Source organism: Micromys minutus (assembly GCF_963924665.1).
Source record: "Micromys minutus genome assembly, chromosome: 3".
Taxonomy (NCBI): domain Eukaryota; kingdom Metazoa; phylum Chordata; class Mammalia; order Rodentia; family Muridae; genus Micromys; species Micromys minutus.
The window spans coordinates 54,780,498-54,805,836 of NC_137972.1; the positions used below are offsets into that span (position 1 = coordinate 54,780,498).

Sequence of the window (25,339 nt, forward strand, 5' to 3'; positions counted from 1 at the left end):
CACACACGAATAAATAAATATGAATTTAATGAATTTAAAACTCTTTAAAAGTCTAGAAGAAATTATTTGGTGGGCATGAGAGGTGAAAGGCTGGACTGCCAAGGATGTCTCGGGAAAGGAAGCTAGAGCAGAGGCAGCCAACAGTAACCTTGCTGAGTGCTCTCCTCCAGCAGAGGGCCCTAAGGCCCATGCAAACAAAAGGCTGCACACCTGCCAACCGGAAGTGACCTCACAATCCTCACCTACATGCACCCTGGCCTGAGTGTGCAATGGGGATCGAGTCTGTACCCTGACCTGGCTCAGCCTAGCAGCCAGCAGCCATCTGCTCCAGTCGGAGTTATCCTGGCCATCAGGTGGCTGAAGATTCACTGGGAATGTTCGAGTGTTTAATGAGAATAATGTGAACAACCAGGCCCATGGGACAAGGCAGAGAAGGCACCGAGGAGGAGTGGATAGTTCTAGGGAAACTCAGTTTTTAGCTCAAGGTTTGCTGAAGGCTTAGTGGAGAAAGGTGCTAACTGTAGTGTGGGATCCTAGGGTGGGCCCAGGGTCAGCTAACCACTAAGTATACCAGGTAGTGTTTGGTCACCTTGAGAAAGTGGGTGCTATACACCAGCCTCGAAGCTCAGCGTCAAGTGAGGAGTTCTGAAAACATCAGTCCTGGATAATGGTGATTAAAGACCCTCCCATGGGTAAGCTGGCTTTGAAAGGGGTGGGACAGGGCTGACTGACAGAGCCTGACAAACTCTATGAAGCCTCCTAAGCTGGTAACAGGGGTGGTGTGTCATTTGGACACTAAACACTACCATTCAGAAGTATCATACTACCCAGTGAGATTGGCCATAAACACAGACCTGTGAGCGAGCCTGCTCAGCATTCGGGCACTAAGCATCCCCCTGGGAGGATGGGTTCTGGCCTAGTGCACAAGCTGATGCTCACTTGGCTGGGACAGGGAGATTCTAACCATGAGGCAGGTGGGCTGAGTTTCTGGGATGGATGAGATGCTTCTTAGCTGCCCACTATGTAGAATAAGGAAAGCACCTCTGCACCTCATCTCCTTGACTTTATGAAACATCCCAGTGGGGATGTATAGGAACCCAAACTCTGGGGTTGAATCCTAGGCTCTCCTATTCAGACGAGTGACCTTGGGAGAGCGAGTAAATCCCATCCACCTCGGTGTGTGAACCCTGTATCCTATTGTACCCTCAGAGGTTTTGGGTCCAAAAATATTAAGAGAACATTTGCAGAACTAGAGAATTTGGAGGTTTTAAGTAGTGAATTCTGAGAAGCACAGTGGACATTTCAGTTAACACCACACTGCCCCTCCTAGAACATGCAGCATTCCTTGGCTGGGGGCTAGCTACCTTCTCAATAGTTGTAAGGGTAGCAGTGGTATTCACCAAGCAACCCTTATTCTATTTAATAATGGAAAACGTGTCGTGATGGTGATATCATTCCAGGATTCAGACACTCTTTGGCAACTTGTTTGTGCCTCCCTCCAATAAGGAGAGATCACTACAACCTTCTATAATGTATTTTCCTTACAGGGCACTTGGCCTGTCTCCAGGCCCCCCTGTACTACTTTACATTCGCGGTTCTTAAGTACCAGCGTGAGGAAGCCAGCGCCAGGAAGCAGAGCAGGACTATCTCCTAAATATCTGGGTCAGGCTGGAGAGGCTTCGTCTCTTAAGTGGTCACGGTGGTGAAGAAGCAGTTTGAAAACCCGAGTTTTTAAAGCTTTATAGAAAGGGTCTGGTGGGCTGAGGTCTCAAGTCTGAACGATCTCAAGCTTGACAACCCAAGCGCAGGACAGCTCCTTGAGCCTGCTGTGGGGTGGTGGGCAGGGATGCTTCCCAGGTACTGAAGGAGTCAGGAGCTCTGTGGTTCCTCATTGGCAGAGAGAGGGGGATGAGCGGGGCGGGTCCCTGCAGACCTTTGGAGCGAGGATGCCACAAACTGACCCGCCCCAGTGTGCCTAAGCCTGACAGACTCTGAGCCCCACGCCCCTTCCCGAGGCCCATTGGCGCTTCGCTTTCCCTTGGCTTCCCCAGCTCCCAGTCCAGCTCCTGCCCGCGCTTACCGGTCCTCTCCCGGCCGGCGGCGAAAGCGAGGCGGCCAGGCGCGCGCTGGACACCGTGGAGGCCTGCGGCGGGAGGAAGCGGGAAGGGCTGCTGGAGGGCCAGCCCCGCCCTGCCTAGGCGTCCAGGCAGAGGGGCGGGGCCACAGGAGGGGAGGTGTTGCTGGGCGGGTCTTGTGGGCGGGGCCAAATCGTAGAGGTGGAGCTTGAAAAACCCAGTTTTTAAAGCCCACTAGCAAAGGTTTGGCGGACCGAGGTATCTATTTAACTCCTCAAGACGCCCAGCTTGACAACCCTGGAGGTTTCCAGTGAGCACAGGACAGCTCGCTGAGCCAGTAGTGGGGTGTGTAGGGATGCTCAGGGTGCTAAAGGACTCAATAACACGCCTCAAAGGCGGGGCCACTTAGGGGGTAGGGCCAAGGGAGAATAAACTGGACCAGGGAGCAGGACCATGAGTAGGGCGGGGCCACGGATAGGGGCAGGGCTGGGCAGCGGAGTAGCCTCCAGTAGCACCCTGAAAGGGCCCTCTTCCCCCAGGGTCCCTGTTTGTCTGTTTTGTTTTTAATCTGACATTTCTAGACGTTTCACCTTTAAACACTTATATAGGTGTCATGAAAGTTCTGTCCTTCAACTTGTGTAATGCTCTCACACTTATCAAGACTGGTAATTCTTAGTCCTCTGCAGTAGTCGCAGGTTGACCTAGAAATTACTTCTGACACTGTAGAAGGTAGAAGAGCTAATGGGGGAAGGGAGGGTTTCTTTGTAACCTTTACCCACGGGGGATAGCTGCCGTTGCCCAGGCTGATACAGCTCTGGAAGACTCAGCCAGCAGTGGTGAGCCTCAGTAGACACTAGCTCCTACAAACTATCCAGTGCCCCAATTTACTGCTCTTTGATGAATTAAGAATCCTGAGCCCTGACTGGATTCTCAGTTGTCAACTGCATCTTCAGAAACCTGCTGTGGAAGACCTACAAGACAGTAGTCTTGAAGAGTAAATACAACACACACACACACACACACACACACACACACAAAGTATGCCAAAGCAAGAAGGGCAGGACAGCCCAGTTCCTGGATTCTGACCTCAGCAAATGAAAAACAAAACAAAAATAGATGACATCGTTTCACTTGTTAAAAGAGATTACAGACTGGATTGCTTACATTGTCAAAATATGCTGCTAAATTCTGAGCCCCCAAAGTGGTTGAATTTGTCAACCCAGCTTATGTAAGAGGTAGATGAACAAGTAAGGTCACAGGGTGCAATCACAATGGGACTGGAGTCCTCTCAGGAAGAAGCCATGACAGCTCATTCTCCCTGTGTGTGTGCAGCTAAGACACGAAAAGACAGTAGGAGGCATGACCAGAAATACTCATCCCTGAGCCGTGGATTCCATGGTGGTCTGCTTTCTTTTATTGTAACAAAATCAACTTATACAAAGAAAAGGGTTTATTTTGGCACACACTTTTGGAGGTCTCATAAAGATTTAAAGAGTTTGATCCCCAGACTGAGACACTGTTGGGAGGTAGCAGAACTTTAGGGGGGTATGGCCAGTGGAAAAAGCAAGTAACTGGAGTTACAGAAGGGAACACTGGGCCTCAGCCCTCCTCCCTGAGACAGGACTCCAGCACAAACCCTTTGACTGAAGACTGACCTAGAAAGCCCTGTGAGAGTGAAGTGGAGAAGTAGAAAAAAAGAAAACAGGAGGTTCACTACACCCATGCCAAAACGTGCATTCTGGGGAACTCAGAGATATCCCACTGGAAACAGCAGTGGGCAGAACAAAGTCCAGCACTCACCAGACCTCACATGAGGCTGGTGCTCCTGAGGGACACCACCCTCCAAGGTCCCCAAGAACAGAGGGAGGCAGAGACAGGCAGGAGCAGAGCAGGGTGTCAGTAGGGACTTTGTAGGGTTTGGGCACATCAGCAAATAAGAAACCAGAGGCAATGATGGAAGGAGAAAGCAGTCTTCAGAACTCTACAGAGTCCTCTGCCTGCCACTCTTCCATATACTGGGCTATACAGAGCTGGTGCCCTTTCATGGGTGAGGGAGCCAAGAGGCTAAGGTGCCCACTTTACCAAGGCCACATATGTTGTTTTGGTAGAGTGGGAATTTAAAATATGGCCTGTGCCTAAACCGTGGCTTCCTATGAATTTGTCCTAAGCAAGTGAAAGGTGAAGGAAAGGATGGATGGATGAATGATGGATGGATGGATGGATGGATGGATGGATGGATGGATGGATGAATGGATGGATGGATGGATGGGTGAGTGGATGGGTGGATGGATGGGTGGATGGATGTGTGGATGGATGGGTGGATGGATGGAAAGATGGGTGGACGGTTGGATGGATGAGTGAGGTGGATGGTTGGATGGGTGAGTGAGGTGGATGGATGGTTAGATGGATGGTTAGATGGATGGAAGGAAGGGTGGATGGTTGGATGGATGAGTGAGGTGACTACTCCTGATTGTCCAGTTCCTGTTATGTGATGGCTCAGGGCTGAGATGTAGCTTAGTGACAGAGTGCTTGCACAGGATCTTAAACACACACACACACACACACACACACACACGATGGGGGAGGGGGAGAATTGGCCTGGAACTTGCTATGCCAACAAGTCTGGCCTCAAACCTGTGACTCCTACGTGAGGGGATTGCAGCGCTGTAACGCCACAGCTGCCATCTTGCAAATATTAAATTTAAAATACCAAGTTCACATACAAAACAGGAAGAAAATTTCCCAGTGTAAAAAATTTTCTTTCTGGTTAATTAGAAGATGCTTCAAGTAGACCCAGGGTGCCCCCCCACTGTTCCCCTCCTGATACCCAAGAGCAAGTTAAGGACAGCCCCTCAGACTGTCCATCTAGGGCACAGTGGCATCCCTGATTTTCATTAAACACACTGGGAAGTCCATCTTCACTCCTGTCCTGTCAGGTTAATTGGGTCTCCACAGATAGTTGAGACCAGTCCCATGAGAGGTCCTGACTGGCACTGGGTTAATCCAACTCCGAAGCAGTTTGCCACACCCTACCCTACCCCAACCATTCCTGGCAGCTCTGCTTGTAACCAGAAGACACGACTATTGTTGGGAACCCGCTAGTAATTTGAAAAACCGTAAGTGTGAGTAAAATTTTAACAAGCAATGGTACTAGCACATGGACTATACAGCTCCCACTAACCCCATGGTTGCTCACATCCCCAAGGGAGGCTGGACTGGGCAGACAGGCAGTGCAGTTGCTGTTTTCAGGCAGGAAACTGAGTTTTACCCACCAGAAAGTGTCAGGCAGGGCCAGACTCAGAAGGTTGGGTATGATCCCGACCCCTTAGCAAGCTTCTCCTTACAGATCCTGAACTAACCCAAAACTGACTAACTTCCAGGGACAATGACTTACTGCACTTCTCAGTGTGGATTCTGCGGTGGCCTCAGCACTGCTGCTGGGTCTGGAGGAAGAAGGTGGCAGTCAGGAATAGCTGATCGGCTTGTGAGGCCACAGTGGGAGCAGCATGCATGCAAGTACTGCTGCTGTCCTCAGGGGCAGCACCCAGGGAGTGAAAAAACCCCTCCTCTCAGGACTGACCTGATGCCTTGAGGAAACCGACCTGATGCTAAAGATAGGTTTAGCTGACTGCACTGAGGAGGAGCTGGCAAGGGGGAAGCTATCCCAGGGCAGCTGGGACAGCCAGAGCATAGGGTCTCCTCACAGGACCAAATCTCTCTACTCAGGACCTTGCAAAGGGCCTGACTTATCTCAGTTGGAGGGCAGCAGATTGTGAAAAGAAGAAATGTCAGAATGGGAGAATAAGCCCTGTGGCATAGTTTAAATCTTACCTGGAGCACATGCAATACTCATAGAATGTGCTAGAATAAAGGCTGCAAACATGGTGCAGAGGATAGAGCCCAGAGCCCCACACACCTAGAAAACTGCTCTCCCACTGAGCTAGCCACTCCCTTTATGTGGCTGTGGGGCATTGGTAAAGGGTGCAGACTGTGGGGTGTTTCTATTTCCACCCCAGCTGAATGTGAACTCTGGGCTCACAGACTCTGGCTTGCCTTGCCTTAGAATGAAACACAGTGTTTAAAGGCAGAACAGACCCTAAGTTTACAAGATGAAAAGGTTCTGGGAAAGGAGGGAGGGGGCAGTTGGAATGACAGGGTGGTAGTCAGTGTCAAAGTGGTACGACCTTATCTCACTTTAAAATGGGCAGGGGAAGTAAACACAGATCTTTCCCTTCTATGGGCATCAGGAACAAAGGTTGGGCACGCCCAGAGCCCTTCAGCAGGGTGAGGGGGACTGCAGGGACCCAGAACAAGCCTCACAGAGAGAGCCACATGCTTTTCCTAGATGTGTAAGAAGACCCCTGAGAGGCTGCAGCCCGGGTGCAGTGAACCCTGGGAAGCAGCCATTTTACCCCTGCATGGAGACGAGCTTCCGTGCAGGGGACATGGTCTGGATCTTCCATTTGGACCTGGTGTCTTACAGCTGTGGCCTGAAAGTGAAGGCTTCAGACCCACCGCAGAGGCTCAGGACCTGGGTTTCTGTGTCATCTCACCCTGTGGGCTCCAAGGGAGGGGGAAAGACCTTCATAGCAGCCACAGGTCCCTGAGCAAGCTAGCGTCTGTGCTTCGGAAGGCTGCTCCTTCACTGAACCACAGTATGTGCAGTGCAAATGTGTGGAGAGGATTCAGAAGCCTGCGTAGCACGCAACACTCGACAAGGTATTGTGGTTACCATGGCTACTGCCAGTGCTCACATGTGGGAGTCACAACACAGTCCACTGACCTATGTCACTTTGGGACTGGGACTTTGTTGGTCCAAGAACTTTGTTGTCAGGCAATGTCATGTGCACATCACAGCAGAGTAAACTCGTACTCTAGATGGTCAAGGCCACTCACTGGACATCTCCCTCCCTCCGGCCCTCCCTCTCTTTCTCTCTCTCTCCCTTCCTCTCTCTCTCCCTCTCCCTCCTTCTTCTCTCCCTTCCCCCTCTCTCCTTTTCCCTTTCTTTCTCCGTCTCCGTTTCCCTCCCTCTCTTCTTCTCTCTTTCTCCCTCTCTCCCCCTCTCTCACTCCCTTCTTTCCTCTCTCCCTCCCTCCCTCTCTATATCTCTCTCCCCCTTTCACTCTCTCTCACACACACACTAGACAGATAAGGCTGCTGCAGGTGTAACACCATAACTGATTTCATCACACACACACACACACACACACACACACACACACACACACGGGCTAGAGAGATGGCTCAGGAGCTTGCTTTTTTTGCAGATGACCTGAGTTTGAGTCCCACCACCCATGTCTGTCAGCCTACAACTCCCTGTGAGCCCTGGTTTGATATGTCCTATATTCTCTTTTCATCTTTTCTGGTACCTACATGCATGTGCATATACATATAAACACAGACAAAAACAATAAAATACATGTTTTAAAAAGTATATATACAGGTTATCACTTAGTGGGCACATGGCCAGTGATACTGCCACTGAGGCCAACCCCAGCTTCATACTCCGGTAGCCATGCGGTGGGGTTTACACAGGAGCGACATGTTTACATCACATCACTGGTGACATCATAGATGATAGGAATTCTCAATCTGCTACCATCTTCTGGAACCAGTATTAGGTATGTGGCTTCTTATTTACAGAAATGTCACTCTGAGGCATGTGTCTTGCTTAGAAGAAGGGCAGGGATGCAGAGGAAGTCCAGGATAGCACATGGGCCTGAAATCTCTGCCACACAAACATAGGCTGATCCAGTTCACTGCCTGCCTGGCCAGGGGAGTTGAGGAAGAACAGAAAGGCCTTTAAAGATTTTTGAACCCAGAGAGGCAGAGCCAGTCAAGAGAATACGCATGTTGGGGAAACCAAGACAACAGCAAGTCTGTTGAGATGTGGTATGTGGGACCTCCAAGATGGAGGTATAGGGGAGAGGGCCTCAGATACCCACAGGAGAGCACACAGGAAGCAGAAGCCTTGCAGTAGCTGTGCTCTCGACTGGGGTGGTGTAAAGACAAGAAATACAGACGGTAGAAATAGGAGTACTGTCCAGGGAAATGCCAGGCAGGGTGGAGTCCCTGCTGTATGTCCCAGGCCACCCCAGTGACTGCCCAAGTCCACCGAGTGTCTGGTGAGAACCCGGGTTCTTGCAGAGGAGACTTGCGTGCTTCAAGGCCCAGGGCTCACTCCCTAAATCCCATTTCCTGTTTCTGGGGCGTACTCTCTTCCACAGCCTCTTGTACCCATCCTGTGTTTGGAGGTGTGTGATGACCCATGCACTTCCTCCTGTGTCCCCACAAGTCTCATTCTCTGAAGGCCAAGGGATGCTACATGCCCAGGACTCAGGGTGAGCTTCTGGGACCCTCAGAGGTACCATAGCCAGAGCAGTGACACAAAGTGCAGGTGACTTCCGCTCACAATTTTTATTCGTCCGGGACATGACTGCTCACCACTTGGGGCCACTTCTGATTGTTTGCACGGTGCCCTGTCACCACCAGGGGCCAGGCTAATAGCTCCAGCAGCTGAAGGAAGCAGTGTTGGGGACAGGAGGGTGCTAAGACACCAGACAGGGACCAGGGGTCCTTGAGGGGAGGCCAACAGGAGAAGTACACAGAGACTTGGCTTCAGTACTCAAAAGTCACAGTCTTGACCCGCAGGTACTCGTTCAGGGCTGCCTCTCCTGTAAGACAGCACACACTGTTGGGACACCTTATGGCTCTGTGCAGGGCTTATCTCTGCGGGCCCCTGGCACACACCTGTGAGTATCCTGGCTTTCTCCACAGATAAGAAACCTAGGCCCTGGGGAAATCATGCACCCAACCCAGGCCATCCCTGTAGAAAAGCTGTGGGCTTAGGCTCCATCCAGCTCAGAAAGGCGAATGTTCTATTCTAGAACCTTCCCTACTACATCGATGGTAGAGGAGGTGGGATGGGTACCCTACTGGCTATTGGCAGCCAAGAAGCTGTCTTCCTGCTGCCTATGACTAGAACCTACTATATACATAGACATCCCTTCCTCTGTTGTCTGCTGTCCCAGCAAGTATGTCAGTCCCAAGAATGTCAGCTACTAGCTATCTTGATCAATGTGACACCCCAGCACTGGGGACAAGACCTGGCACTTGGTGGCCTTTGATGGGTGTTTGCTGCAAAGCAATCACACAGAGTTTGGTTACCCAGGTCTTTGCCAAATCCAGACTGCTTGAATCCTCCAAAAGGTGCGGCCACATCAGTCTTGTTATATGTGTTGACGAACACGGTGCCTGCTTGCAGCTTGTCACTGACATACAGGGCCTTGTTAATATTCTGGGTGAAGACACCAGAGGCCAGGCCAAATTCTGTGGCATTGGCCCGAGACAGCACAGCATCCACGTCCCTGTGGGTAAAATTCAAGAGTTCCCTAAGGGGTGCGCAGAGCATCCATTTTGGGCTATGGACAAGATCAGCATCTGTCTCCACAGAGTTCCCTTGATTCCCCACCCATGAGATTCTAAAAGGAAAAAAACCGTGCAGAGGCCAGAGCAAGACTGGAGGAGAAGTGAGCAGCAGAGCAGAAGCCAGAGAGACGGCATAGCTACTTCACAGAGCAGATCTGGGCCTGGGCCCTCATGCAGGGACAGAGCCCAGAGAGGCCACATAGGGTAAAGTGGACTGAGCATTCAGCAGACATCAGACCAAAGAGCCAGGATTGTGCCCATTTGGCAAAGGCAGAGAAGTCTGTCTAACGGTCAGCACAGTGATTGTAGTAATACAGTGACCATTGGTTGGAAAAGGGGAAGGTGTCATTTTGCCTAAAATATTGCTAAAAATAAAAATGTGTGGATGGTCAAATGTTTCTTTTCTTTAACCCAATGGTCTCAATGACTGCTGGGCTGAGCAGTGAAGTTCTCAAGAATCCTTGCTACCTTTATTGGCTTCCATGTCACCCAGGCTCCAGGCCAGCGACCTGACCAGCCTGAGGCTGCCATGGGGGTTCACGGAGTCCAGGTGAGCACAGCGGCCGCCTTTGTACCAGGAAAATGCAGATGTGGTAAGGCGCCGGGACACACTCACTCCATCCGGCCAACCTGAAGCTCATTCATAAGACCCAAGTTGTCCCAGGCCACGGGTCGGCTCAATTTATTACTCAGGACACCATGGGAACTGGACTTGGTGGACCGTTAGTAGTGTCAGAGAGATGCAAGACAGACCCAGAGAAGCAGGGACATGGGTGGAAATTGGTTTTTGCTCATCTGGGCCTGGAGGCCATCTTGGCCCAGGGGAAGGGAGGCAAAGGGAAGCCAGAGCTTTCTATATTTTATGGTGCACAGGCTCTTCGCTGACTCAGTTTCCTTCTCATGACTATCTCTTATCACTCATGTCAAGACTTCATGCACACAGAGAAAAAGCCTGGAGACACTTGGTGGATCACATACCCATCAGCAAACCGAGAGATGATCATGATGGGCCCAAAGGATTCCTCCTTAGCGATGTACATGTGGTCCTCTACATCTGTGAAGATGGTTGGCTGAAAGAAGAAGCCTGCAAGGGAGACAGTGGTTTGATGCATATTGGAGGCATACGTCTCTGACAGTCTCTTTCCTACCCTGGCCAGGGACTGGCTCACACAGTACTCTATTCATTCTGGTTCTAACAGGTACACTACAGACTCAGGCACCTCATGCTCTGCCTTCCAGACAGAAATGCCCAAAAAGAGTCAGCCCTAATCTGTCCTGTTCTCAGCTGGGTTCTAGAAAACCCTCTCTCTAGTTCAGACAGTCAGTATCCTGCCCCCATGTTCCTAGGGCTGCACTGGCCAACGGTCCCTCTCCCTGCTCTGTGAAGAGTGCGTGCCATCTGCCCCCTGCTGGGGCTTGCCACACTGCCCCCAGCTTTAAGGAACTCCCCGCTTTGGTGACAAGTTGTTCTCTGGGTGGAATGCTGGGAGCCTGTTTGCCCAGCTGAGGAACAGCTGATGCAGATGGCAGGGGATGAGAAGCATCGGGAGAGAATGCAAGATGGTGGCTGGGGGTCAAAGGCGAGTCACACTCACGAGACCATGGAGGCATTCAGGGAACTTGTCCCTGAAGCAGGAGGGCACTGTTGGGTATCAGAACCCAAGATCTCTCAGAAAGTGAATAAACAAAGGGCCAGTGGCTGACTCGTGGGGATACTTGGCAGAATGAGGCGCAGAAGCTACAGGAGAGCCAAATCATAAGTGAAATGTCAGACTTAACAGAACCAGGAAAGAATTAAAACCACAGGGTCAGCAATGGATGGGCATCCTCTCTTCCCCTCCTTTCCATCTGCTAAGGAGAGCCTCCTCTGTGCAGGGTGTACAGAGTATAAAAGGCAAATAGCAAAGGAAGTCAGATGTGGCACTGTGGTGCCATGGGTAGGCATCCCCAGACTCCAACCATCTGGCTTCTGCTTTCCTGGTTTGGGTGGCTAGGACTGAGAGATTCCAGAGAAGCAGGTGTGCCTGTGGTCAGACACTGTGTTGATTTCAGTGAGAATAACTCCTCATAGTCTCATGTATTTGAATGCTTGGTCCCTAGTTAGTGGAAATTCTTGGGAAGGATTAGGAGGCATGGCCTTGTTGAAGGAGGTGTGTGCTTGGGAGAAGACTGCAAGGTTTCAAAAGTCCACACCATTCCCTGTTAGCTCTCATTGCCTCATAGTTTTTGTCTCATATGTGAGCCCTCAGTTACTGTCCAGTGCTGTAAGTGCCCACAGCAATGTTCTACACCTTGATGGTCATGGACTCATCCCCTGAAACTGTAAACCCAATAAACTCTTCCATACATTGTGTTGGCCATGGTAGCTTTGCAGCCAAAGAAAAGCAACTAAGACAGGAAGTGAGGTGATTGATAAAACCAAGTGCCTGGGACCATCAGGTAGAAATATCTAACTAGTGCTGGCTGTGTCAAGAGCTCCAGATGGGTAGCCTGAGTCATGCCTCTGTGAAGATCAGTACCATCTCAAGGATTGCCTATTCTAGACAAAGGCTTACTCCCAGCTAAGGGCAGCTGACCAACACTGGAGGGACACTGCGGAGTTTCCATTTGTTGCCTAGCTGTTTTCTCTGAACTCAAACATTCCCTAGAAGGAGGAGGGAGGAGGGAGGAGGGAGGCTCATAACACTCAAGTAAATGACAAGCCCTGGAGTGGGCACCCCTGATGCAGCTGTCTTTGAACCATTCATGTTACTTTAAATGACTCCAGCAAACTCACCCTCTTACCAGTGGGTCCATCTTTTTGGGGCAGTCCCTGGTGCCCTATCTGAGGTGCTTAGGCATTAGTTTATGCCTCTCCAGAAGTCACAAAACAACTGATAGAAAGAGAAACCCAAATGGGAGGACCTTGAAATCTTAGAGGAGACTGCCACCATGGTGAAATGTTGCCAACAGCAACTCCCTGCACAGCAGACTATACCAGCACCAGGAAATGCTCTGGAGTCCTCACCTTCTCAGTTCCAGGCCTGGGTCCAGGGTGACCAAACAGCCAAGGCCCATTATGCCCAAGATCTGAACCTGAGCTGCAGGCCTGGGTCCTAACCACACTAGTGCTTGGCCTGTGGCTATATTCAAATAGAGCTGGGCTGGAAACCAGAGGCCTAGTGTTTGCTGCCTCAGTTTACCGAAGTGAGAGGATTCTGACTGACCTGGCCGTGGAACTTGATTCCCACCATAGACCAGTGTAGCCCCTTCCTTCACACCACGTTGGCAATACTCCACCAGCTTTCTGAGGTGGGCCTCATGGTTCTGCGGACCATGGTTAGTGTCTCTGTCCAGCGGGTTACCGATTTTCATCTTCTTCACCTCCTCCACCTGCAGAAAGTCAACACTACCTCTGAGGGTCAGCACTAGGACACCTCCACCTTTGTGGTTTTATTCTGACTGCAGATTCCAGAAGAATGTATGGAGGCCATTTCCCAGCTGAAGGGGCTTTCCCAGCCTGACTTCACACCTATCTTATGCAGCTGTCTCTGACAGATGGAAGGACAGACACTGAACACAGAGAAGGGTTCTGAGGATCAAGTCTACTGATCTCTGCCTTCATTTTCCTGTTTCAACAAATAGCTTAAGAGTAGCTTACTCCAGGAAGCCTTCTCTCTGCCTCAGGCAGCCTAAATGTGTCTAGGCTTTGTGACTTAGAGATGCTTCCTAGGGTGTCTTCAGGGAGTACAAGCAGGTGACCTAATGGAGCTTGGAATGGTAGGGACAAAACATTAATCAGGGCCTAAAGAGATGGCTCATGAGTTAAAAGCATCAGTTGCTCTTCCAAAGGTTCAGGAATTGGTTCCTAAAGACGGAGGTTTATAACCATCGATAACTCCAGTTCCAGGGGAGTCAATGCCTCTCACATCTGCAGATACGGAGCATGGAGTGTACATGCACACATGCAGGAGAAACATGTATCCAAACAATATAATCTTTAAAAAATGAGCCAGGATATAAGATTAAGAAAGAAAACACAGCTGTCGCCGACTGATGCTGCTGAGGTCACATGCGTGAGGTCTGTCCACCACAGCCAACAAGCACTATGTCCCCTCTTATCTGCAGTGTGCCCGCCGGTGGGGCTGTGGCTATTTCTGCTGCCCCTGGCTCTGCAGCTCCTGCTGGTTCTGTCCCCACTGCAGCAGAGAAGAAAGGAGTTGGATGACAACATGGAATTTGGCTTGTTTGACTAAATTCCTGCTCCCTTACAAATAAAGCCTTTTTATGTATCTTGAAACATGGACTGGAGAGATGGCTCAGCTAGTAAAGGCTCAGCTCACTGCTAAAAATATGAGGAGCATAGATAATCAGAGTCAGAGGCCAACAAGACAGATCTGGGAGAGCGGCTCCAGACCCTTTCTAGTGTGGCCTGGCTCCTAGGCTCCTGCCCTGGAGTCTTGAGATCACACAAAGTTGTCTCCAGACTCTTCAGTTCAATGCTCACCCTGTCAGGATGGACTGTGAGCCAGGTGAACTTGCTACCAGGCGTTGTGTGTCGTTTGTTACACGGCTCAGCTGCTCAGTCCTTCCCTGTCTTCTACTGAGATCCATTCCTGACTACTCTGGCTTGGCACCAGTGTCCTCCCAAGGCCCATGTGTTGAAGACTTGGGTGCCAGGCTGGGGGGCTGTTGGGATGTAGTAGGGTCTTTAGGACATAGAGGGGAGTGAGATCACTGGAGTGTTCCCTTGAAGGATCTATTGGGATCCTGACCCTTCTTCTCTTCTCTCAGAGCCCTGAGGTCAGTGTTTCTGCTATGCTGTGAATTTCTGCCATGACACTGCCTTCCCACAGGCTCAGTGTAACTGGGCCAAGTGGTCATGTGCCCCGAAACCACGATCGAGAACAAGCCTTTCTTCCATATGAATCATTTATCTCTGGTACTTGATTCAGACCTTCCCTCGGGAAAAGCAGTGTGTCACTCCACCCTGTCCTCAGGGTGTCCTAGCCACAGTATCGCTGCCTCTCAGCATCCCTGTGCATTTCTGTCAGGTTCCTGCCTGATCTTCAGGACCTAAGATGGGCTTGTAGTTGTTGCAGGGACACCTCCTGCCTCAGATGCCATCACCTTGACACTGCTGTGTAGCTTTTGAAGATGGAGGTAGCTCTGACTGGGCCGACCTGTGCCCACCCATAACTTTGTTCTAACAGCTGGTTTCCCCCTCTCTGGTTTAGTGCTATAAAGAGTCATTTCACAGCTGTCTACCTGACATGATGAAGCTGGTCATAAGCCAATCCACAGAGACATACAGAAGTCAGTCATTAAAAACATTTTTGATGGCCTCAGACTCATTGACAGAGCAACAGTCTTACTAGCTAAGGCTCCAGGCTCCATTCCAGCACCACAAACAAATGAAACAAACAACAAACAAACAAGACAGGCCTAAAGGGCCAAGGAGACCCATTTATTCCCAAAACCCTTTGTTAAATCAGCCAGTAACTTCAGTGAGAGCTGCTGCTTAGCACCCGCCAGGTCCCCAGAGGCTCTGACAGGCTGCTGCCATTAGTCTTGGGAGCTGACAGAAGCGGCCCTCTTCACCTCATGGCCAGCTGACCATGGCCAGAGGTAATCACTGCCCAACATTGTGGGCTGGGTGCAGAGCCTGGCCTCTTGACTCTGCATACCTGCACAGGGTACTTCCTGCTCCAGGGATGCTGCTAGGGGTCTCTGAGGTCCTTGCTTTCCTCCCCCTTCCCCCGTCCTCTCCGGCTCCCTCCTATGGTTTCACCTAAGGAGGGCAGCCCCATGCATGAATCCTGTATACCTGATCCTCATCCTAGGCTCTGTTCTGGAGAATGCATCTTCTTTGTGGTGGTGGTGAGAATGGAACCCAAACCCAGGCAAGCACTAGGCCACTGAGACACCCTCGGCCCACAGGCCCTTTGGGTCTGTCAACTTGAACTGAAGACTCAAGAGAGTGCCCCAGGGATCTTCTGAACAGATTAGTAGTACCAGATGAGAAGAGCCCAGCCACTCCTCAAGGGATACCATCGCCCCTCCTACAGCCCTCCCCTCCTACAGCCCTCCCCTCCTACAGCCCGCCTCTCCTACAGCCCGCCCCTTCTACAGCCCACCTCTCCTACAGCCCGCCCCTCCTACAGCCCACCTCTCCTACAGCCCGCCCCTCCTACAGCCCACCTGTCCTACAGCCCACCTGTCCTACAGCCCGCCCCTCAAGCTCAGACTATCCTTGAACTTACCATTTTCTCCACAAACTGGTCGTGGATGGAGTCCTCCACAAAGAGCCGGCCTGCCGCAATGCAGTTCTCCCCTTTGTTGAAGAAAACGGAGCTCATGCCCTTCAGGGAAGGACAGAAATGCCAGGTGACGAATCTCCTCAGTGCTTCTGCCCTAGTGCTATCAGGACGACTACTATTCCTTCTCGGGGAAGATGGGGTGTGCCTGCATCCTGCCTTCCTCCATGCGTGGATCAGGCTTGGCCAGCACTGGACACATATGTCCTGTGCCACCCTCAGCCTGTGGAGGCAAGAGGTGGTAGTGGGAAGAGAAAGCCATAGAGGCCTCACCCCCACTGCCACACAATGATGCTATTTACCCAAACAATAGTGGACAGTATGGGGTGAGTTTGAGCCTGCCTGGCTCACTGGGTGACCCAAAGGTACCAGGTTTTGGTACCAAGCTGCAGCCATAGCTTGAGGGCAAGGCTGGGGGACAGCTCTGGTCCCAGGGAAGCCCTTGCAGGAGTACAGGAACCCCATTAGAACACACTAGGAGCCAAGAAGCCTACAGGGATAGGGTTCAGAGTCCAGTCCAGCTCTCCTGGGCTGCATCACACAGCACAACAGTTGGGACAGGCCGCCCTCTGTGTGCAAGCCTCAGCAGCAGCAACATCTCAAACTGAGTCAAGACCTGGGCTGTTGGGCTCAAGGGGAACATGAACAAGGATCTGGCCTCCCTCAGCTTCCCGTCAAACAAGGCAGGACTCCTTTTTAGCACTATGCTTGGTGCCATGGCTCCTCCAAGGCAGAGTGAGGCTTAGGCAGGCTGCTAAGATGGTTGACACCTGGCTCACTGGGCCTGAGTGATGTGGAAGGAGCAGGAACAGGACCAAAGCACGTAAGTGATAACACCAATGGCAAGAACCACACCACTTCCATGGCATGTGCCACATGCAGTCACTGTCCCGAGTCCTTAGTCAAGCCAATTTGAGAGGTCACCACAGATGGGCACTTCCTTGGACCTATGCAGATGGGCATGCTGAGGTCTAGCCTGTAGCTACCCAGTGTATAGGAGGAGAACATGAGCTTGTGTGCACTGGGTCATTGGCAGACTGGTGGCTGTCAGCAGGTCTTGCCCAAGAGATCCAGGGATACTTTGCTTCCCACAAATGCCATGACAGGCAGCCTGATCGTGTTCCCAATCTATGCATGTAGTTCAACGGTATGACAGGACATGCTGGGAATACACTGGTGAACACACCCTTGCTCCAAGGGGGATGCTACACTTCTGTCTCTCTGCCTCTGCCCCATGACTCCAATTTTTTCCACCCATATGTTCCCATTTCTCTCTACCTCAGCCCCAGCCTCACCATCTGCACAGCCTTGTTGAGGTCACAGTCAGCAAAGATGATGAGGGGTGACTTTCCGCCCAGCTCCAGGGACACTTTCTTCACATTACTCAGAGCACAGCTGGAAGAAACAGAGGGGTAGAACTAATGTCAGGGGGCCCAGAGAACAGGGGCTTGCAGAGCATGTTAGACTCCAAAGACCCACCAGACACCACCCCCTTCTGTCTACAATCCAGTTCACCTCCTCACACTGGGTTGGTGTCTATTCCCCTAACGCCCAGCCCAGTCTCGGCCTTTCATGCTCACAGATGTCCTTCACTCCACTCTGTTCCCTTCTGACCCTCCCATACAACCCCCACCCCTCTGTCAGATGCTGGGCTCCACTGTGTATTTATGTGTGGCTCCTATGACATCCCGGTGCCTAGCACACAGAAACGTGCTCCAGAACCGTGGATTGGGCATATCCTAAAGAGAATCATTCCTCAGCTGGTGTAGCTGTGGCCAGAGAGCCGTGCTGGCCCGATAGGGATATCTCAGGGTTTTAGTGACCAAGCAGAAAGATGTCAGGAGTCACAGACATGTGTCCATAGGCAAGAATCATACTTCAGCCATACCACCAAAAGTAAGTGCCAAGCCTGGCTTGAGAGAGCAGGTCTTGTTCTGGACTACCCGAGGGTATGGGCTCCTCTGTCCCAGCACTGCTCAAGGTGACTCAGAGCAGCCTTGTATGTGCCAAAGCCCTCAGGTGCCGAGGCTCCTTATGGACAATATGCACAGAAGCTATACTTGTCTTCCTGTATCCATGACTCTGTACATGATGTCTAACACAAGGAAGCACGTTATGAATACTTGGACTGGCTAAATAAATGTAAGGTGGTACATGTTCTGCATAGGTAAAACCGATTTTCCAAATAATAGCTTCCATTTAATCTAAAACATTGCCAGGTTGGTTTGTAATCAATATAACAGTTATGGATGAGTATATCTTAGTGTGTATTGAGTTTTTTTAAATCAGTGTCTAGTTCATACTCATGGTAATCAATCTCAAGTCAGATCCGCTGACCTCTAGCTGGGGTTAGGAGATAGCATGGTACCAGAGCCCTGCTGGGTTGTGTGGCCTCCACTGAGCCTCTCAAGGTGTGAATCTGTATTAACATGCTGGGGGTGGTTATACCACCAAAACCCAAAAAGCAGGGCCTAGTTTGTGGAGTCATCATCTCTATACCTGGACACCACAGCTCAGGTGACCCACCTACCTTTTCATGATGTGTTTTCCCACCTCCGTGGAGCCTGTGAACCCTATTTTCCTCACATCAGGGTGGTCTGAGAGTCTCTGGCCAACCAGGGAGCCTGTGGTTAGGATAGGTGAGAAAGTCAAGATCTCTGGGGTCTCTCATGTGTCCACCAGTGGATGCTGCACCAAACGTTTTACATGGTACTCCACTTCAGGGGCTTATGGAACTTTGCCCCACTATGGGCTGAAATACATTCTCCCAAATTAAAACACTAAATTAATCACCCCATTCACTCTGAATGCAAATACACTGGGAGGCAGGGTCTCAAAAGGAGTTATAGTTATAAAGGATTCTACCTATGTGACTGGTGTCCTTATTTTTAAAAAAGGAAATCAGGATACAGATCTACACAGAGATACGAGGGCACAAATACAGTGGCATCTTCACAGCAGGGAGTAAGGCATCAGAGGATGCCAACCTGACAACTCTGCTCTTGGGCTTTTGGCTCCTAGGGTTGTAATCATAGATGTCTGATAGGAAGCCCTCAGGTCCAACACTTAATTGTGGTGGTACCAGAAACCACATTTTACATCAAGTGTGGAAGTCAGGGGTGACTTGGAGGTCTCCTAAACTCAGTAACTTTCAAATGTTAGGGTTAACACTGACTGTGGTCCATGGGAGAAGCATCATGGGAAGCTCCCAACCTTGGGATGCTGATAGTCTTGCCCTGTCTAAACTACTAAGTTTCTGCCTGCCCCATAGAATACCTTCCTCCTTCACATCCCTTAGCCTGGCCAGTGGTCAAGTCCTTGGTGTCTCTCTGGTCCCTGATTCTGTGAGACCATAGGGTGGGTTGCTGCTTTTTTTCAGGATCAATACAAACCCCTCTCCAAGCCCCCAGGTTCTTTTGTGATTTGGTTCTGTTCTCAAGGTTTGTTATTTCCCCTGATCGCTTCTTTCCATCTCTGTCTTTTACGTAATCTTCAAATACTTAGGGCTAGCTTGCCCTAGGCTTACACTTCTCAGTTTACAGAACTTCCTCATCTGATTACAGCCAGATCTCCAAAGGCCACCCTTAAGTACGTCATCCCTAAATATGCATCACCAGCCAAACTCCCTGGAGTCTAGAGCCATCTCCCATCCTCAGCTTGCTCAGCCTCATGCTTGGATGGTTTAGGGCCTCTTAAATCCAATGCCTTTGAAGAGGTGTTTTTAATTTTTACCAGCCCTGGTCCCTGCATCCAATCCTAGGATTCTTTCCTGGGAAAGTAGATACTTCATACAACCAGCTTATTTGAGAAGGGACCTGGGAGTTGCTGACTTTGAAGTTAATTCTATTTTGATAACACTGTTAAATCACTGTTTAGTGGAGAAAGTGTTTACAAAGATGCATGTGACAAAGAGCTCATATCCAAAATATGCAGAAATATTTTTAAAAAACATATTTAAGAAAACAAGTGAGCTACTAAACACCAGGAAGAGATCTGCAGAGATGCATCTTTAGATATGAAGAAAGCAAGCCAACACAAAAAAACAATAAGATTGCTTCTGGCAAGGCCTTTCTGTGTAGCCCAGCTCTCAAACTCCAGGTAAACTGTAGTGACAATTTTGGAGTTTTGGTTTCTTTGAAAAACACAGAAAAATTATGGGATTGTTTTTGTTTTAATCACAGGTGTGGGATATGGGGCTGCTTCAGATTGTCCACAGCAGCTGACTGACTGATCTTGTGCTCTAGAAGGTGTCTGATTTTGCCAGCTGTAGATAGTTTCTGTGACTGTGTGACATTTAGAATTCTGGAGACTTTTGAGAGGGTGCATAAATGCTAGTGCCCCAAGAGGTGGGGTTGCTGGTTGTTTGCTGTTGCTGGTCATGGTTTGTTAAGTAATCTTGTGCAAAGAAGAAACAAGAAAAAGAAGAAATTAGATATCCTGACAGTGAAGATCAAACTTGCCCCAAGGAACTTGACACCCCTAATCATCAGAAAGCAGTCTAATGATAATGTCTGTTTTTCCCTCCTTTCTAGTATTAGGGGGTTGAAAGGGTGGAAAGGGTAGAGAGGGTAGAAGACAGAGGTACCCACAAAGTAGACAAAGTCCAGCTACAGCAAACCTCCTGGCTCAGCCTACCAAGTGCTGAGACTATAGTTTGTGCCGCCCTACTCACTTCAGCAGCATGTGCCAGCAGGGAAACTCCCTCAGCTCTGTGACTTTGCCACAGCCTTTCTGTCTCAGATACATGCTGTGCACTTCGATGGTAACACAGGCAATGAGAAACTTCATCGACAGTCTTTTAAAACGCAAACAAGTTCTGGAATTACCTTGAGTTTATAGGTTCAAAGAGAAGTTGAGGTTGCAAATGTCTCCTATGTAAGAATAACAAAAACACAACAGAACAGAGCTGGATAAAGTGTTGCCAAACCTGGGTGGTTGAAGGCCGCTCCTGCAACTCATGTGGTGGAAGGTCATATAAGTCTTTTCTTCACCACACCCTTTAATGAGCACTCCAGAACATCACCTATCTGCCCCATTCCATCACAGGAGAGACTTTTACCAGAAGGAAAGCTGTCCATAAGAGCAGAGAACATCAACACCCTCAAAAGAAACCGGCAAGAAACACTCAACCTTAAGGGCACTCAAGAACAGAGATTTCAGGGTAAGCAATTTGGAAGGAGCAAGAGGCTCCAGGAGGTAATTAGATAACTCGTGTGTCATATGATACCCAAGAGGAGGATGAGGGAGGAGCCCTTCAAACGTCAAATGCTGACATTAACAAGTATCCCTTCACAGGCTTGAGGCATGGCTCAGCAGTGGAGAGCACTGGTTGCTTTCTCAGAGGACCCGGGTTTGACTCCCAACATCCATCTGGGTGTCTATAAGCATCTACTTCAATGGGAGTACAAAGGTACTGACCTCCATGGGCACCTTTATTCATGTGCCATATACCCTTCTACACATAATTTAAAATCATAAACTAAATCTTTAAAAAAATTACCAAAAATACAGGATAGTGAAAACTATTCTCAATAATAAAAGAACTTCTGGGGAAATCACAATTCCCTAACCTCAAGATGTATTACAGAGAAATAGTGAAAAAAAAAAACTGTATGGTATTGATACAGAGACGGGAAGGTAGATCAGTGGAATAGAATTGAAGACCCAGAAATGAACCCATACACCTATGGTCACTTGATTTTTGACAAAAGCGCTAAAACCATCCAGTAGAAAAAAGACAGTATTTTCAATAAATGGTGCTGGTTCAACTGTCATTCAGCATGTAGAAGAATGCAAATTGATCCATTCTTGTTGCCTAGTACAAAGCTCCAGTCCAAGTGGATCAAAGACCTCCACATAAAACCAGATACAATAAACTAATAGAAGAGAAAGTGGGGAAGAACCTTAACACATGGATACAGGAGAAAATTTCTTGAACAGAACACCTATGGTTTATGTTCTAAGATCAAGAATCAACAAATGGGACCTCATAAAACTGCAAAGCTTCTGTAAGGCAAAGGACACTGTCAATAGGACAAAACAGCAACCAACAGATTGGGAAAAGATCTTTACCAATTCTACATCTGATAGAGGGCTAGTATCCAATATATACAAAGAATTCAAGAAGGTAGGCTCCAGAGAATCAAATAATATTTTTAAAAATGGGGTAAGAGCTAAACAAAGAATTCTCAACTGAGGAATACCGAATGGCTGCAAAGCACCTAAAGAAATATTCAACATTCTTAGTCATCAGGGAAATGCAAATCAAAACAACCCTGAGATTCCACCTCACACCAGTCAGAATGGCTAAGATCAAAAACTCAGGTGACAGTAGATGCTGGTGAGGCTGTGGAGAAAGGGAAATGCTCCTCCATTGTTGGTGGGATTGGAAGCTGGTACAACCACTCTGGAAATCAGTCTGGCGGTTCCTCAGAAAATTGGACATAGTACTACTTAAGGACACAGCTATACCACTCCGGAGCATGTACTCAGAAGATGCTCCAATGGAGTTAGAGAAAGGATTGAGGGAGCTGAAGGGGACAACCTCATAAGAACAACAGTGCCAACTTACCAGAGCTCCCAGGGACTAAACCACAAAGAGGCTCCCAGGGACTAAACCATGGCTCCATCCACATAGCAGACGATGGCCTTGTTGGGCATCAATGGGAAAAGTAGCCCTTGGTCCTGCCAAGGCTCAGTGCCACAGTGTAGGAGAATGTCAGGGCAGGGAGGCAGGAAGGAGTGGGTTGATGGGGGCACTCTCATAAAAGCAGGGAGAGGAAGAATGGGATAGGGGGCTTACAGAAGGGAAATCTGGAAAGGGGATAACACTTAAAATGTAAAATAAAAATGCTTCAACATATAACAAGGACACATGCTCCACTATGTTCATAGCAGCCTTGTTTATAACAGAAGCTGGAAAGAACCCAGATGTCCTTCAACAGAGGAATAGATACAGAAAGTGTGGTTCATTTACACAATGGAGTACTACTCTGCTATTAAAAGCAATGACTTCATAAAATTCTTAGGCAAATGGATGGAACTAGAAAATATAACCTTGAGTGAAGTAACCTAGTCACAAAAGAACACACATGGTATGCACTCACTGACAAGTGGATATTAGCCCCAAAGCTCGTAATATCCAAGATATAATCCATAGATCACATGAAGCTCAAAAAGAAGGAAGACCAAATGATGGATGCTTCAGTTCTTCCTAGAAGAGGAAACAAAATATGCACAGGAGGAAATACAGAGACAAAGTGTAGAGCAGAGACTGAAGGAAAGGCCATCCAGAGATCGCCTCACCTGAGGATCCATCCCATATACAGTCACAAAACCCAGACACTATTGCAGATGCCAAAAAGTGCTTTCTGACAGGGGCCTAATATAGCTGTCCCCTGAGAGGTTCTGCCAGAGCCTGAGAAATACAAAGGCAGATGCTCATAGCCAATTGAACTTCGAACAGGGTCCTCAATAGAGGAGTTAAAGAAAGGACTGAAGGAGCTGAAGGGGTTTGTGAGCCCACAGGATGAACAACAATACCAACCAACTAGTTCCCAGGGACTAAACCAACAACTTAAAGGGTACACATGGACAGACCCATGGCTCCAGCCACACATGTAGCAGAGGATGGCCTTGTTGGGCATCAATAGGAAGATAGGCCCTTGGTCCTGCGAAGGCTCCATTTTCCAGTGTAGGGGAATGCTAGGGCAGGGAGGCAAGAGAGAGTGGGTGTGCTTGGGGGCATCCTCATAGAAGCAGGGGGAGGGGGATTGGATAGGGGATTTCCATAGGGGAACTCAGGAAAAGGGATAACATTTAAAATGTAAATTAAGAAAATATTCAATAAAAATTACACATTCAAAGGACTTGAAGTTGTAGAATGTCATGGAATACTGTTAAAAAATGATGAGCAAGGGTTAGAGAGATGATCAGTGATTAAGAACACTGGCTGACCCAGGTTTGATTCCCAGCACCCACATGGTGGCTCACAGTCATCTGTAATTCCACGTCCAGTGGATCTGATGCTCTTCTCTGGCTTCCTTGGGTACCAGATATACACATGGTATACCAACATACATGCAACCCCCCATATCTGTATCTGTATATGATGTATACACACATACACACACACTCACACTCATGCACACACATACACACATGCACATACATACATACACACACACACTCATGCACACACGCACATACATACATACATACACACATACATATATATACACACACATACAAACACATAAATGCACACATATACACACATACACACACATATATACACACACATACACCCATACACACACACACACACACACACACACACACACACACACAGTGATGATGATGAGCACCTGGGCTAAGTGACACTGGCAGAGGCAGAGGGTTAACAGCAGCCTGAGAGATCCAGTCGAGAGCCTTGCTGAGACCCCTAGCTTGGCAGATTTCTCTAGCTACCAGGCTCCAGCTCAATCCTCAGGGAAAGGTTAGTAAGGTTATGGACTTTGGGGAAAGTGTCCTTTGAATCTAATGAAGTCACTAAACAGGCAAACAAAGAAAAAGCAAGCTTTGAAAAGGGAGAGGAAACAGTATTCAAAGTTGATACAAAACATTGCTTAAAATGCTCACTTTTAGATAAAAAAGAAAGAAAAGAAAAAAGAAAGAAAAGGGCAAGTTAAGAAACAACTAAGGTGCTTCACAAAGAAGAGTTGGTGAAACCCAGCAGGTCATTTTAGAACTAAAGCAAAGGGCTCAACATCAGATATGAATTGACAGAAAAACCAGTGAACAGAGGGCAAAACAGTTCAAAAAATGGCCAGAGCCTCTGGGGCAAGCAGGGCACTGTTAGCTGAGGGAATGCACATCTCACAGGAGTGGAGAGCAAAGGAAGGGAAGGGCGCAAGCAACAGTGCTGAAGATGGCCAAGCATTTGAGAGAAACGCCAATCTGTGCATCTAAAAAGCTGCAAGAATTTCTAATAGTAACGGACACAGTGGGAATCCACACACTGACTCCCAGGGCAGAAATGCAGAGGGAGAAGGACCTGTCAGACACACAGGAACGCCAATCAGACCTACAGCCGATGTCCCATCAGAAACCAGAGGCCAGAGGGCACATGATGTGAGAGTAAAGACACATGGGGTGACCCAGGAAGACATGGGGGGTGACATAGGGACAGCATATGGGACAATATGAGATGGCACATGGGGCAACATACTGAAAATACAGCAAAAAAGCAGTTTCACACATAACAAAGCCATCTAGGTTTTCAAAAAATGGAGGAAATTAAGGACATCACCACAGAAATAACAGAGATTTGTGGCAAGTAGAAAAAAAAATTGGAAGAAACTCAGAGATGAACAAGTAATCTAGAATCAGTATCTGACAGTAGTCAGAATCCATATGGGGAGGGGGAGAGGGTCAAGAACCAATAATATGGCTACTTAAGCAATGTGACACACACTTCACTTTTCTTTCATCTTTTAAGAGATTTAAAAAACAACCATCTAAAGCACCTGTACAGTTTC

General features: G+C 48.9%; 2 protein-coding genes across 6 annotated transcripts in view; both read right to left on the reverse strand.

The window, feature by feature from the left end:
• Nucleotides 1–5,606, reverse strand: part of SLC41A3 (solute carrier family 41 member 3) — a 45,176-nt gene extending 39,570 nt beyond the window's left edge. For 4 of the 5 annotated variants that reach the window (XM_080915012.1, XM_080915011.1, XM_080915007.1 and 1 more), the window contains exon 1: nt 5,470–5,606. The gene's annotated coding sequence lies outside the window, so the exon portion shown is untranslated. Of the gene's footprint in view, nt 1–2,080; nt 2,147–5,469 lie in introns of those variants that run through there. The other variant, XM_080915009.1, reaches the window with a different exon arrangement.
• A 2,463-nt stretch (nt 5,607–8,069) lies between these two features.
• The window catches only part of ALDH1L1 (aldehyde dehydrogenase 1 family member L1), a 47,760-nt gene continuing 30,490 nt past the window's right edge, over nt 8,070–25,339 (reverse strand). The window contains exons 17-23 of the mRNA XM_080915001.1: nt 18,331–18,424; nt 17,096–17,195; nt 15,747–15,845; nt 12,711–12,876; nt 10,483–10,588; nt 9,244–9,443; nt 8,070–8,750 (exon numbers count right to left, since the gene is read on the reverse strand). Of these exons, the coding sequence (XP_080771127.1) occupies nt 8,695–8,750; nt 9,244–9,443; nt 10,483–10,588; nt 12,711–12,876; nt 15,747–15,845; nt 17,096–17,195; nt 18,331–18,424 (821 nt within the window). The 3' untranslated portion in view covers nt 8,070–8,694. The remainder of the gene's footprint in view (nt 8,751–9,243; nt 9,444–10,482; nt 10,589–12,710; nt 12,877–15,746; nt 15,846–17,095; nt 17,196–18,330; nt 18,425–25,339) is intronic.